General features: G+C 48.6%; 2 protein-coding genes across 2 annotated transcripts in view; one reads left to right on the plus strand and one right to left on the minus strand.

Annotated features, from left to right (window-relative positions):
* Positions 1-3,292, plus strand: part of LAMC2 (laminin subunit gamma 2) — a 36,443-nt gene extending 33,151 nt beyond the window's left edge. The window contains exons 22-23 of the mRNA XM_030572320.1: positions 80-179; positions 1,130-3,292. Of these exons, the coding sequence (XP_030428180.1) occupies positions 80-179; positions 1,130-1,380 (351 nt within the window). The 3' untranslated portion in view covers positions 1,381-3,292. The remainder of the gene's footprint in view (positions 1-79; positions 180-1,129) is intronic.
* An 877-nt stretch (positions 3,293-4,169) lies between these two features.
* Positions 4,170-15,187, minus strand: part of NMNAT2 (nicotinamide nucleotide adenylyltransferase 2) — a 74,975-nt gene continuing 63,957 nt past the window's right edge. Inside the window, exons 9-11 of the mRNA XM_030573810.1 lie at positions 9,310-9,411; positions 8,758-8,825; positions 4,170-8,127 (exon numbers count right to left, since the gene is read on the minus strand). Coding sequence (XP_030429670.1) covers positions 8,025-8,127; positions 8,758-8,825; positions 9,310-9,411 — 273 coding nt within the window. The 3' untranslated portion in view covers positions 4,170-8,024. The remainder of the gene's footprint in view (positions 8,128-8,757; positions 8,826-9,309; positions 9,412-15,187) is intronic.

Genomic DNA, 15,187 nt, shown 5'->3' on the forward strand with positions numbered 1-15,187 from the left:
CTCATCCCTTGCCTATAAAGCGACTGCAAAACGGTTTGGATGACACATGCCCTTACTGCCTTGTTCTTGCCTCTCTCAGACTGGTCAGGAGGCGCAGGGTGCCCATGCCAGTGCCCGCACTGCTGAGGCTGCTGTCCAAGAGACACTGCATGCCCTGGAAGACTTTCTACAGCTGATGGGTAAGTGTATAAGCACCTTCTTCATTCTTTGTGTCATGGTAGTGTCCGGAGGCCTCACCAAGGTAGTGTCTGGACGCCCCCATTGCACTACATGCTGGACAAGCACATGTTGAGAGGTAATTTCTGCCTTGCTTCTAATTTAAGACAAAGGGTGTGAGATGGGAAATATTGGCCTTGGTTATCCATTTATAAAATGGGAATGAGATGTCTCCACTATGAGCTAAGGGTGTGGTTCCCTGCCCATGTCCTATACTCGCAGTAGCTTGATGAGCGAGTGTGAGTGAAAATAGCAGTGTAGCTGCAGTAGCGGAGCCATGCCGAGTATGTATCCACTGGTGCTGCCGTGGCTACACAGCAATTTACACTCTCACTAGCTCTCATTATTGAGCTGCCATGAGTGTGTGTGCACGAGAAAGGGAATCACCCCTCATAGCCATAGAGAAAGAGTGGTATGAATGCTTCCCGCCTGGGCTGTGTGGCAGAGCCAGAAATTGAATCCTGATCTCCTGAGTCCCAGTCCAATGCCTTAACCACAAGACCAGCTTTCTTCTCTATCCGTGACTGTGCCTCATTGCTTGGGATGTTGTTGATTTCAGACCCAAACTTTCCTCCACCCCACACCAGCCTGGAGGAATTTAATAGTTGATTGCCTGTCAAGTACTGATCTCAGAAACATAACCTCTCCGAGCTGAGGTTGTGAAGAGCTTCACACGAGTGCAAAGAAATGAATTCCAAGTATTTCCCAGCTTCCTCTTTCTCTCCTGTTTTGTGCTGTGTCCTCCAATCTGAGTCTTTGTCACCCTTCTTTTCAAAGCCATTTGGCCTAGGCAGGTTGAGTGCCATGGATAACTGCAGCTGAGGCATGGGGCTAAGGGGTATGTACTTAGAAAGATCCAGTTCCCAGCATCTGTTCATTGTTTCCTTTTCTTTATTTTCCTCCTTGGAAATAGACCAGCCTGGCCCTGTGGATGAGCAGGCGCTGAGATTGCTCGAACTCAACCTCAGCGGGGCCAGGACAAAGAACAGCCAGTTGAAAGAGCAGATGGCCGAACTGGAGAAAACGGCCAGTCTGCAGAGGCTCCGGGTTCAGACTCTAGAGAGAAGCGTTAATGAGATCCTGGCAGACATTAGGAACCTGGAGGAGATCCGCAACAACCTCCCCCCAGGTTGCTACAACACAAATTCCATTGAAAAACCTTGAGACCTTTAGGAAGACTCTCTGGACTGGGTCTCTCAGGCTGTGGATACTAGGCCATGGCCTGATGGGTCGTGGGGGATGAGGAAGCCAAGCCTGCCAGGACCAGCTGCCTTTGACTCTGCTGAGCTGAACACAGACCCTTTGGGTACAGTTGGTCAGACTCGGTGTGGCAATGTGCTGACGTTTGCCTCACGACATTGCGTTTTGATGCCAACATCACCACAAGGTGCCCCTGAGCCGGGAAAACCTGATACTCTGGTATCGCTCCCTGGAGTGCAGGAGGAAGGAATGAGAGACCCGGCTGCATGAAGAAGCTGCTGGCCAAGAAGAGCCATAGCTAGTAGGAGCCCATCCCTAGAGTATGGCCTGAGGAGGCAGTGGCACCCAGTTCAGCTTCTGGAGAGTCACCAAACAAATGTCTTATAGAAGCTGAACTCTGACTCCTGTGGATCTTCCTGTCCCTACCCAAGGCCCTGACGCTTGGGCACAGCCAGCAGAACTTGCCACTCTCCTCCAATGCCAGCGACTCTCTCATTGCCTTTCACCACCCAACGCAGCATTGGTTCCCCTCGGTGTATTGCAAGACCCTTTTTCACCAGCAATCCTTTCCGAACTCAGCAATGACAGGGACGGTTGCAGGACCAGGGAGGTCAGGGTTCCCTACTGCGGTACTGTCCTCACTGTCTTTCCAGTCTCGACACTGACACTAGCACTGCCTGTACATCTGTTTTGTGCTTTAGACTTGTGCAGGGGAAGGACCCATTCATTAAAGTGTAGGTCTTCCCCAGTGTATCTTAGCAAGGTGACTAAACTCCTGTTTAGTCCAAGGGAAGGGATTTATTTTTGATAGTTTAAAAATGATCACACTGAAGGGGGTGGGAGGATGGTCAGTAACTCCTTAGACTGTTGAAGGGGCCCTCAGCTGGAAAGTCCTTCCTACCAGCACACCCAGCTCCTGGGGAAAATTTCACACCCCTGTCTCCTCCCCCTTCTCATCCTGGGCTTTTCATTCAGGCGGGTTCTCAGGGATTAACCGGAGGGGATGTCTTCTTGATCAAAACCTCAAGTTTGCAGTATCTAGGCGCACTGAAAGCAGAGGTGCAAGCCCCAAGAGGGATGACTTAGCCCTTCATCCTTCTGAGGACAATCGAGTACCATGCAGTTTACTGTGTGTCTTTCAGATGAGACTTTGAAAAGCAAATTCTTGTCTTCTCTGCATGGACATCAAAGATCCCCTGGCACTTTCTGTAATAATGGGGGTGTTGTCCTGTTGACCTTGGCCAAAATTACTGGCACCCAAGAGCCCAGCTTACCCTTCACACTGTTAGCATATTGATTGCCCTATCAACCCCCCCCCAACACCGTAAAGGTAACCAGATGTGTCTCCACTTCCAGTTTGGAAGAAGTTTGGTGCTGCCTCCCAACAGACAATGTTCAATGTTTTACATAGAGCAGCCTTGCGTCAGAGGAATTGTGACTGATTCTTAATCAATCATTCTCTAAAACTGGAGGAACTGGAGACAAATCTCTACCACCGGTGGGTTTCCTATGGGTCCGATTCCATTTTGTTCCTCTGTCTCAGTGGAGACAGTCCCCTGGCCCTTCTGACCACTGGAGAATGGCTCTGCTGGATACTTGTCTCTCTTGTGCCCCACATAGTGTGGCAGGATGAGCAATCTCAACTGTGCCCCAGAGGAGGTGGTCACTTTCTGGGGTTAAACTTACCCCTCAGTTGCTCCTCTTCTCTGATAAAGTGCCACCTCCTTGTTTGAATATTATATGTTAAAATAATCATCTATGGTATATTTCTATTTATAGTGAAACACACTAACCTCTGGCTTGTTCTGCGATTTCTCCCACTGCACAGGACAGATGTTATGGAGCTGACTTTTTTTTGTTTTGTGTTTTTGCTTGAGTGCACTTTTTACTTGGAAAAAAAAAAAGGTCAATAAACAACAAATCCTTGTGGTTGGATGTTGCGGTTTCTTTCTTTCTTCCTGCTCTCCTTCTGGAGATAGGTATCACTGTGTCTAGAAGAGGTGAACTGACTGTTGGGGAAAGGAGGCGGCAGCGTGGGTTAGTGGCTAGAGAAGGCTGAGCTATTGAGATGATGATGATACTTTCTAGTGTGCGTCTTCTCAGAGTGCTGTACAGTGATTGGTAATGACCATTATCCTTGTTTCACAGATGGAGAAAGTGAGGAATGGAGTGGTTGAGTGACCTTCCAGGGGAATAGAACCCTGGAGTCCTGACTCTCAGTCCTCTTCTCTACCCTCTAGGTTCTCAGACTTTCATGGGGGGAACCAGGCTTCACTAGAAGAAGTGTCCCATGGAGACCTTCCCTCCCATTCGTGATCATACAGTGTCCCCCAGCAGCTTTGGCCGTTCCTTTAGAGGATAAGTAGTAATAGAGGAGCATTAAGTTTCTCTCCTGATGGCTCTGGCTGAGGCCATCTTCTCCTCCTCTGCCTTATGTAGCAGCAGCAGCTGCTGGTCTGGCCCTTCTCCCTTGTTTGCAGCTGCTTTTACAGGCCTCCAGGCTCTTCTTTGCAATGGGTGAATTTTGATAACTTTAGAAGGAGGTGGAGCCAACACAATGTGACCTGCCAGCTCCCTACAGAACGTGTGATCCAAGGACCTCCATTCCAAACTGCAGCATTAGACCACGCTGCCTCCCTGATGAAAGTGGCTATAAGTGCAAAGTATTCTCCTTGTTTTCAAAGACAGCCATCCAGCTGTCACAAAGAGGAGCGGGACACTTCCCTAGCTGAAGCAGCAGTGAAACACTACAGTCTAATAGCATCATTTTTTATTACATAATTTAAACACTTTGCTGATAAAAGGGGTAGGGGAGTCTTTGTTTTGGGTTGGTTTTTTTTTGTCGACCACTTTTAGCAACAGAAATCCAACTCCAAACTCTTTCACGAAGATGCAGTTGGCAACATGGCAACTTCAACCCCATTGAGGTTTTTTTTTTCTTTTAAAACTTTTTTTTATTCATTTCAATAAAGCAAAACGGTGTTATTAAAATGCGGATTCAAGGACCATCCCACCGTCTTCCCCTCATACACTGAAAAAAAAACCATTTCTTGCCAACCCTTGTTGCATGGGTTAGAGATGGAGCGCGACTGCTCACGCCAACCCAAGGATCAAATCCAACTGATCCCAACAGTTAGACAGTCCACTCCAAAGATATGCTACACACCATCCCCCCCGTACCATGAGTTTTACTGAGCAGATAAATGAAGGCATAGATAAGACTAGTAAGACATAGTATATTCATCATCCATACCACAATGCTATGTTTCTAAGGCATGCCGTCCTAAACTGGATGAGATCGAAACTGGTCTGTTTCCTATCTCACACCCTTTGATCACCTGAAGGAGCGGGGGATCGAGAGCTTTTTGCCTCTATAAACCACTTTCTTAATTCCTTTTTATTTCCTTTCTCCATCTTCCTCAGTTAAGAGCAATTGTCCTACCTCACACTTCAGGGGCAAGCCTCTTCTCTCTGAGTTTATTCCCTTGTTGTGTCTTGGTGGCTCATTCTAGACATTGATTGCTTTATCTCCTCCAGCTTGGAGTGGAGAAGTGCAGTAGGTTCTGGCAAGTAGCCATTGCTATTCTCTGAAATAGCTTGTGTGTGAGTCAGAGCTCATGAAAGCTTCACCCACACAGGGTGTAGAAGAGTTTGTTCTAGAAGAGCTTAGCTACGGGACGTTGTATAGATAGAGAGAACTCTTCCCTCACCTCCCCCACAAAATGACCATGCCCCTTATATCCACCTGCAGTGTGTGAGAGCAGGGGCCTCCAGGAAGGCTGCTCATTCCAGGTTCCCCCATGCTAGTATGTAGAGCAGTGGGTGCTAGCAGTAGGAACTCCAGATGGAGACATCCCTGAAGAACAGGTGACCGTACACATTTCTACCTGCTCCCCTCAGCCCTCATGGATTCTGAGTTACTTGGTGCCCACCTGGATATACACGTTGGTGCCATGAGTGGCAGGAAGAGCAAGGAAACCAGAGTCTGGCAAAACCAGTCCAATCTCCCCACTCCCTTTCCTACCATTCTGCTTGTCATGGGAAACTCCGTGCAACAGTGACAATTCCTGAACTAATGTTTCCAGGTGGGGGTAAAGCTGGGAAGGGAAATCTTGCTGGTGGTACCACTGATGATCCTGTTGCCTTTCCAATAGGTCAGGAATGGGCTAGTGATCTGAGCAGCGCCTAGGGATTCCTGGGTTCTAATCTCTGCTCTGACACTGATTTTTGGGGGCCTGGGGCAAATCACTAACCTCCGGACTTCTGACTTTCCCTCTGTGAAATGGGGGTGACAATACCTACCTCTGGAGGACTGATCACTGAAGTTCTTATAAAGCACGATAAACTGCAGTGAGTTTACAACTGCTACATATGGTTTTTCTCGCTGAAGGGCTGACAGCAGTGGTTGCCATGACAGAGACGCCTTCCTGGGACTCTGGCTTTGGTCTTGGTAACAGGCCATAGTGAGTTCACAGCAAGCAAGGTGGCCGTGTTGAGCACCGGGTCACCAAATCTAATGCAGCATCTTCTCTTTGAAGCTTCCGCTGGAGCAGGTTGTGCTTCATATGCAGCCCTTTAGGGCTTTTGCTTTAAGAATCCTTTCCTGAAATGCTCCTTCTCCCTGGGGGGATCACAGCCCTCTGAGGGGCACAAGCAGCAAGTTCCCTTGGTGGGATTCTAGTGCTCTCCTGCTTTTCATGGCACCTGGGTGGGAATGCAGAGAACCCAGCGCAGAATAGCTACAGTGCCTTCTTACAGGAATGCAATCGGGTTGAAACAGCCCAGGTTAGCACAAGCATAACAGGGAAGTAATGGCAGGTGTCTGAGAACTAAAGACAAGCGCTAAACTCCAAATAAAAGGGCTAACTGGGAAAAGCAGAAGGACAAACCCTAAAGCTGGGCTTTGCCTTCTTCTCTAAGGATGCAATAACTCCAGCGCATGCACTGTCACAGGGCTAGGAGCCCTCTGCGAGTCAGTGGTACCCAGCACTGCAGCCTGCTTGCCGGGGCCAGTGTGGGGCCTTTGTGCCTCTTAAACATCCCTGCTCTCTCCAACCCATCTCAGCATTCTTGGCCAGTGTAGGTCCCCCTTGCACTCTATTCCCCTTGCCGGCATTTGGCCCAATGTGCTGCAACCACAGCCCGGACAGCAAAGCACAAGAGGGTTTGTCCCGAGAGATGCATGCGGGAGATGGGGAAGATGCAAGCTGCAGAGCTCGCAGGGTGAATAGCCTGTATTTAACAGACTCCTCTCAGGCAGCTTGAACCCCACGTGCTTAAACCCAGGAGGGAGGAGCGGGAGAGGGAAAGGGAAGGGAGGCAGGCAGGAGTGGAGACCATACTAACCAGGGAGGTGCCAGCAAGTAGATCCCAGAGGCTGGCTATGAAGGGAGCAGCTTGTGCCTATAGATCAAATGACATCCCTGAGCACTACTCTACCCATCTGCATCTGCGTAAGGCAAGTTTGCTTCAGGGGTTAGCTATGATGGCAAGCCCCCCTCCCTGCTAATGAATTCATCAGCCCCTTTGACATGTCATTGTAACCCCCACTGAGACCTCTGTGCCTCCCTGCACAGCAGGATATGCTGCCTGTTGATCAGAAAGACGCTTATGGACTTTTGGAAAATATCAGGTTACAGAGCCTCTCCGCCTGTCAGCATCCCTATGGACAGATCCTGCCATGTTGTTGACACTACAAAACCTAATGGTTGGGCTTGAGAGAAGCACAACCAGTGGCCTTCAGCTGCCATTTGCTTTTGAGTTCCCGTGATCTAGTCTGGTATGACACGTTCCTTTCCAGGATCTGTGTCGGTACCCGCCATCTGAGACTCAAATACTCATGACCACTTAAGAGACATCCTGGAGTGACCAGGTTCATGTCAAGTTAAGATTAAAGGAGGCCCCTCCGAATGAATAATTATCTACAGCAGAAGCAATTGCTGCCAGGCTGAGGTTTGCTTCCCTCTGCCACCCCACCACCCCAAGCCTTAGCTCCGAAAACATTTCAGAATTTTCACAGTTCTTTTCTACTTCAAAGCTAAACTGTCCCATAAGTGGGCCTGAGCAGTGCTCTCAGCCTAGTCCAAGTCTGGGCATTGAGCTAAGTGGTTTAGGATCTCCCATTCCCAAGCATGGATATAGTGCATCATGTCACGAGGCCAAGGGGCTCACACTAAAACTATTAATAAAAAGATCCACCATGTTTTATTTGGCTTAAGTGCCGTAAGATGGGAAAAGACTGAGCCCCTGTTCCCGGAGCATGCTGGGAAGGTGGACACCAGGGCCACTTCCCTAGGGCATGCTGAGAAGGTGGACACCAGAGCCACCTCCCTAAAGCATGCTGGGTACATCTCTATTTACCATACCCCCTGCTCCCCGGTGTATGAAGGGGAAGGTTCTCCAAAGCAGATTGCCAAGCTGTGTAGCATTGGGGGTTTGCCACAGCTCCCTGGAGATTCCTGCACTATGGAGCACTAGAGTCAGTGAGTGAGACAGGCGGACGCGCCGGAGGCTGTGAGAGAGAGAGACAGACACGCAGAGCGAGAAGTGTGATGGAGAGCTGGAGGGAAGTGGAGCGATGAGGCTGCCTTGCTGCAGCGCCTCAGGCTTTAACCAGAGGCGTTGATATATAGCTGGCTCTTGAGGATGTAGTCAATGACGGGCTGAGACAGGTAATCCACAACGTGTCCATCCCCGTGCTGCAGGGCCAGTCTGCGGGGGCAAGAGAACAGAGGGAGTCAGTGCTTGCCAGTTACCTGCCCCACGTTGCCCAGCCTGCTTTCTCTTCCCCAACAGGAAGCAGCTGTTTGGATAGGGTTCAAATCAGGCTTCATGTGAGCTCAGTCCATGGAGGAGCTGGTCACAGCTCCACAGGGAAGCTGCATTTAAGAGGGTCACTGTCTCTCACACGTATGCACCTGGTAACATTTTAGCCAAAGGAGCCATTGGTCTGAACGTGTGTGAGATCAATGCAAGTGGATGGGACAAGGCTGCCGAGGGAGGACGGCTCAGTGATTAAGGCACTGGATTCAGGAGACACGGGTTCAATTCCCTATTCCATCACTGACTTCCTGTCACTTAATCGCTCCGTATCTCACTTCCCCATCTGTAACTAGGGGATCAGACCACTTCCCTCCCTCACACGATGGAGCTATGATTATGAGGTACTCAGATACTATTGAAATGGGGCTATGTAAGTACCTAGATAGATGGGGAAATATTTGTGGTTGATTGTGGGAAATTCTTGGATCCACTGGGTGGAAGATGAGATGCCCTGCAGTGGGAATTGAGGGCAGGTCGGGTCTCTGTACCCTGCAGCAGGAGGCCCTTCGAGTCACGCACCTGCTTTTAGTTGAACTGACGACAGACATTGGGTGGTTCACGTCATCCTTCACAACGAGGATGTTGTTCTGTGGCGAAAACAAGAAGAGCAAATGAACATGACTGACCTTATGGCTTGTGCTCCCAGCATGTTGGGGTTCTCTGGCTGTGAGGACACTAGTGCCCAAAGGTGACTTGGGCAACTGGGCCTCCTGGGGATGGTTTGAGGGCTTCTGGGTTCTCCATCCCAGTCACTGAGGTCTGGAACAAGGCCTATGAGTGCTGAAGACGTAAGTGACACACAGGCCTCATGCTAGTCCTGTGCACAGGGGTGAATGTCTCCCTGAATGCAGAGGCTGGGAGCACTTACATGTATTGATGCTCTTTATGGAAGTGGTGCAGCAGTAAAGCTTCATAGCTGCCACTGTGCAGCCAGCTCACCCTGCCCATTGGCCTGCCCCGCAATAGCATCATGGCACAGTAAGAAACCGGGGGTGGAAGGCAGAGCCAGGACAAGTGGACCCAGTCCCAGCCATGATGCAGGGAATGTCTGTGTTGTGCAAAGTCACTTACTTTGTACTTGCGGAGTATTGAGGAATGGTTCATAATCCGGTCTGTGTCTGTGCCGTCCCGGGGCACCACCACAATCCCAAAGTCCCCGACAATCACCTCCATCTGGGAGCAATGCAAAGAGGGATGTTTCAGAACCTTTTAAGCCTCCTGCACCAGAGTGATGCTGGCCCAGGAACCAGCTCACAGGTCCCTGACTCAAATGAAAGATGTGCTGAAATATTCTGTGATGTGTTTTACTTACCTTCTTTCTGCAAACTTCCTGGAAAGTCTTTGCCAGAAAGATTAATGTCATTGAGGAGGCTAATTGGCAACTTCCCAGGGATATCCACACTGCCAGTTGGAGGATACAAATTCTAGCTCAAGGACCGACACCTACGCTAGTGCACTAAAAATAAAGTGTAGCTGGGGTGGTGTGAGTGGCAGGAGGCACTAGCTGCCCTGAGTACGATCCCACCTAGCTATGTACTTGGGGCAGCGTGGCTGCACGGCTGGTTTAGCGTGGTAGCTCGAACCGAGCTAGGGTGGGTATGTCTTTTTGAGTTAACAATCGCCCCCTATGCGTGAAGTGTAGACAGACCTGCAGGTATTCTGATCAGATGTTCTTACAGGACTTTTCAGGTGCATTCTCTTCCTATGGGCCTCGGTCTGCAGTCCCACTCCACACACACAGTTCACTGAAGGAGCTGCTGAATTGGGTCTGTAAGGAAAAGCTCTTCCAAATAGCTTGTTGCCAAATGCTAGCAGTAAGTACCAATGAGGTGGCAGAAGGGGCAAGTTTAACCTCACGGCTATGCCGAACTGGCCCTTCTGTTCCAGCGTGTGCATATTCAGTTCCCATGGAGACGTTGGCAGTGGTGGCTGGCAAGATTTCAGTCTGGCAAAACCTAATCCAAAGCCGGTTCAGATCTAGGTTCCATTCCATTCAAACCACTATGGTTTGTTGGGTTTCAGATTAAAGGTTCTGACTTCAGCCCATTTCTATAGATCACTCTGCAAAATCTGGTCTGGGTCCAACCACAGTAATGGAAGAGCTAATGATGAGGGAATTTCCTCTGCAAGGCTGAGCCATACTCCTCGAAGGAGGAAAATCCAACTGAGCTCCTTATCAGTCAGCAGAGTTGTGCTGAGTTTCAAGCTGGTTTCCTGGTTTCACCTTGGCAGATTTTAAATCTAATACGAACAGCCTCCACCCTCCTAATTTAAAGTTTATCTTTGCTCCCTTTGCCCTACAATCCTGGGATTTTTCTTCCCAAGATGACACTGACACTGCTCCCTTTCCTTTGGGTTTTGTTCCAGTGACGACCTTGCTAAAGCTCCCCAGCAGCGTGTTCTGTACAGTGACTCAATGGAGTATTCAATGATACTGCTTGAACCAAAGTTCAGTCCTAGAATCCCACTGTTTCCACTTAGAGCATTTCATGTGTTTGTCTGTCTTAAGATTTATCCTGCCGCCCATCACTGTAGCATGAGAATCCTCACCTAAATCAATACCAAGTCCCTAATGGGTCTCTGGAATGTCTCCCTTTTTGGCGTTAAACTGCTCCTTTAGAGCAGGCTTTTTTGGGGGGAGCAGGGAGTTGGAAATAAAGGGGTATTGAACTGTGAGCATCACTGATGGTGGTGGAAAGGCTTCCTCCAAGAGAACGGCTTTGCAACATTTCCTGAAGATGGTCAGGCTCTGGCCTGATCACCCCCAGGACTCTGTGCCACAGCTGGATGCCCTCCTAAGCGAACGCATTGTCCCAGCTCTCACTTGCTTCAATCTAGGCTTTGTGATCTGCATTGGCTCAGGGGAGTGCAGCTGTCACGGGGGTTCCTAGATCAAAATCCAGTCTTTGAGGTAGTTGGGGGTTGAGCCACTCGTTGCTTTGAAACTAGGATCAGGGTCTTAAATTGGCATCATAACTGACTGGGAGCCAGTGAGGGACTTGAGCACACACCTGATGTGCTCACTTTTTGTGGTCTAAGCCATGGTGAAGATGAAGCCACATTCATGCCTGTGCACCATCTTCACATTCAGCTTCAGTTACAGCAAGCCAGCCTGGAGGGTGACAAATGCATGGAGTGCTGTGAAACTGATGCTACCTGATCATCCAAGCTTAGCGAGGATTCAGACAGACCCCGATGCTTGCCCACCTTGGTGAATGGAAGCTGTGCACCTTCAGTGGAAGGTGAGACAACATCTTGACCAGCTCTTTGAAGCACTTTCTCCTTTCAAACAACTCCCCACAACTTAGTGCTCTTAAGCATATCAGGAAATATCTGAGCAAATAAACTGCCACTTGCTAAACAGCATTATTTTAACCCGATATAAATGTTAGTCCTCTAAGCAGGTGCTGCTTGCAGGAAGCAAAGCAGAATCTGCAGTGAGCTGCTGTCTTCAGTCTCTCATGTGCTTTAATTGAAGGGGAGGGTGTTGGGATCCCATGCAAAATAGGACTGGATTCTGGGGGAAAAATAGCCAAAGTGTCAAACCTCGGTTTAAATTAGAGCACCCAATCCTGACCTGAGCACTCAGACCATCTGTAATTATCAGACTGGGGTGCTCAAGTGCCAATCTGAGCACTGAGATGCAGGACTAGCTGCCTTAATTTAGGTCCTCAAATTACAAAATGATCCGTTACTTTTCAGTCTGAGAGTTGACTTCCCAGAGGCGCGTCTGGATGGAAAGCAGTTCACAAAGTGATTCATTTCTCGGGGTCTCCTTTCTGGTTTGCCCAGTTGCAGAGAAGGAGACGGGAGTGGCTGCTGTTTCCTAGACTGGACATAATTACTGAAATTGAGTCTCTCTGTTGATCTCACTGTATCCGTGTTAGAAGTTTGTTTGCTTGAGTACTCAGTGTGGGATGCCAGAGGAATTTGCCGTTAGAGATCATCTGGCACTGGATCAAAGACAACTCCCAAAGCCATTTTCTGGTGGTCTGGTGTATGTGTTCCACTCTTGTCCAGGACTTTTTCCTCCCTCATCTAGATTATCTCCCCTCTTGGGTCCTCTCCATTTTCCAGCTTTCTCCCCTGACATCCATCCAAAATGTGGAACCCGCATTCTCTCATAGCCGGCAATTACTTCAGCAAATTTCACATATGGCTGCCACCTTGAGGTAAATCACATGCCTGACCTCAGAAACCTCCACCACCACTTTATCCACAGTCGACTTTCCAACACCTAATGCTTGGCAATGGACCTGTAGCAGTCTGGGGTAGCCAACTTCCAGATGGTTGTAGCAACTTGCTCTGGATCAGAATGGCCACCCTCATTCATGTGTCTTTATGGAGGAATGTCACAGCAAACTGCTCACAAAGCACCAGAAACATAGCTTGCTTCATGTTTCTTCTTCTGGCCCCCTTGCTGGTCATCCCAGGTCTGCATGTGCTGTGACCCCACCAGGCTGAGCTTGTGGCCCTGCTCCAGAAGCCCAAGTCACCAGCGGCTGTAATGAATGTCATCAGCAGCTTCAGCCAGTTTGCATCTGCCATGTCTGTGTCATCTTTCTGTTCCATCACAAGTTTTGTCAGGTGCCTTTGGTGGATCAGAAAACGCTGCTGAAATGTCCACCAACATCTCACAGAAGCTCTGCTCATTTCCTGACACAGGAGTACAAGTGGAAACATGAGAAGTTCTTCAAAAGGTGCCTCCTCTGTATTGCTGGCTCTGGTAGCTGGGAACGCACTGACCAAAGTGACTGCTTAGCAGACCATTCAAACTTCCTGCCACACAAGGGGTGGACAGTCAAGTTTTCCCACAGTGCACCACAGCCAAAGGCTAGAGTGGCCACATTGTGCGATGGCACTAGTGAATCTGGGATATGGTTGGCTTGACTTGGGTCTGCGTGCTGCAGGGAGGATGCCGGAGCCTCCAGTTTGAACCCAGGTTAATGTAGGGTTATCAGTGTAGACGCTCGAGCCCTGAGTTCTCTAACGCAGGGTCCACTGACTTGAGTCCCACTAACCCTCGGTTTACATTGTAATGTAGGCATACCTCATATACTGCAATACAAGCCAGGGCTAGCAGACCTTCTGTTAGCAGATCCTGGGTTTGTTAACCTAGGGCTTGAGTGTCTTTGCTTATTTGTAACCCCCAAGTAAGAATTGTTGAAACCTGGGTCCCAAACTGAGGCTGCAGCATCTAGGCTTCATTATGCGGGTACAAGTCCAATCACCCCCATCCCAGACTTTCTTGTGGCTGCTCTAGCCCTTTGTTCATGGGTGCAGTGAAAACTTGACTGTCCACCAAACTTGACTGTTCAGAGGACCAGATAAGTCAGCTCATGGGATTGTGGGATACTGTGGCAGACTCCCAGAGCACAAGTTCAATGGGTTGTGTCTACACTGCAAAACAATAGGACTTGAACTGTGGATCCTTGGACCTGAGCCACAGTTTAGAACACTTGTGTGTAGATGGAAAGGGGGATTAGGCTTAAGCCTGAACTCGAACCCTAGGCTTACATTGCAGTGTAGATATACCCCACAATTATCTTCCTCTATGTCCACTGTTCTGACCTTGTTGCCATCCTCCAAGTTCTTGCACAAACTTCCTGTAGCCTTCTTCATCAAGCCTAAGTTCCTCATTCAGTCTTCAAGGACTGTGCCACATTGCAAATGAACCACACCACACCTCTCATCTTCCTTTCACACAGCCCCATAGACCTGGAGCTCCCTCTGTGTCATTGTTCAGGAAGGACTTTCCTTCCTTGATTCAAATGCTCACTTAAAACTCTCCTCTCCCACAAAGCCAGCTAACAATCGTCCAGGTCAGTAACACTGTTGCCTGCTCAATACCAAGGAAAAAGCAACAGTTGAACTTCTCTCTATATCTCCCAGCATGTCTGATCTGTGTCGTCTGTGTCTGTTTAAATGACTCGGGTAGGACCACATAGCCTGCTGTGTCTCCTAAAGCACCAAACAAAGAATTTCTCTGGAAAACATGTCTGCTGCTTTCAAAGGTAGAAAGGAAATCTCACCTCTTCCTGAGCTCCACTCAGGTCAGTAGAGACAGAATGTAACTGCTTGCGGGCATGTCATTTAAGACCTGTCTGACCTGCTTTGGCATTAGAACATCAGCAGAACTAGCTATGTCCTTGCAAGATGGAGCTGTTTGCTTTTATGCATGTGTCTGATTTAGGTAGTTCAGTATTTTTTGGCTCTGACAGAAGAGATCATCTGGACAGATGGGCAAAGCTTGGGCAATATACTCCCAAATCCAATTTCCTAGCATGTTTCTCCCCAAAAATGCATTATAGCTGTTTGTGTTTGCATTTGTTTTGTGTTCCCTTTGCAGATATTCTAGTGCATGAATTCACTGGGGGAAATGTTCAAGGAAGCAGCAAATTATATGTGATTAATACAGAATAATCATGGAAAGCAAATTTTGAACTAATTCCAGGCACACCTGAAAACCTCACTCTAATCACACACTTACACAATCAGGGAACAGATTATTCACATGCTTACAGGCTTCGCTGGACTTGGTCCTTCGTCCTTAAAACAACATTGTCAAGACAACAGAATTCTATCTGTAATTATCTGGGGAAGTTCCATGGCCTGTTTTATACAGGAGGGTCAGACTAGATCAGTGGTTTTCGATCTGTGGTCCATGGACCCCTGGGGGTCTGCAGACCATGTCTAAGATTTCCAAAGGGGCTGCACCTCCATGTGAAATTTTTTAGGGGTCCACAAATGAAAAAAGGTTGAAAACCATGGGATTAGATTATCACACTGGTTGCATCTGGTCTTGGAATCCATGAACATAGGTTTGCTGGAGGTGAATATTTCTAGCTAGCAGGAGTATTAATGTAGGGGCCTTACCTCTGTTTGTTAGTATGGGTCAGTATGATGATAAACTGGGTTTTGATGACCAAGCCACATTCTTACTTTTATT

This window comes from Gopherus evgoodei, chromosome 8, assembly GCF_007399415.2.
Source record: "Gopherus evgoodei ecotype Sinaloan lineage chromosome 8, rGopEvg1_v1.p, whole genome shotgun sequence".
Taxonomy (NCBI): domain Eukaryota; kingdom Metazoa; phylum Chordata; order Testudines; family Testudinidae; genus Gopherus; species Gopherus evgoodei.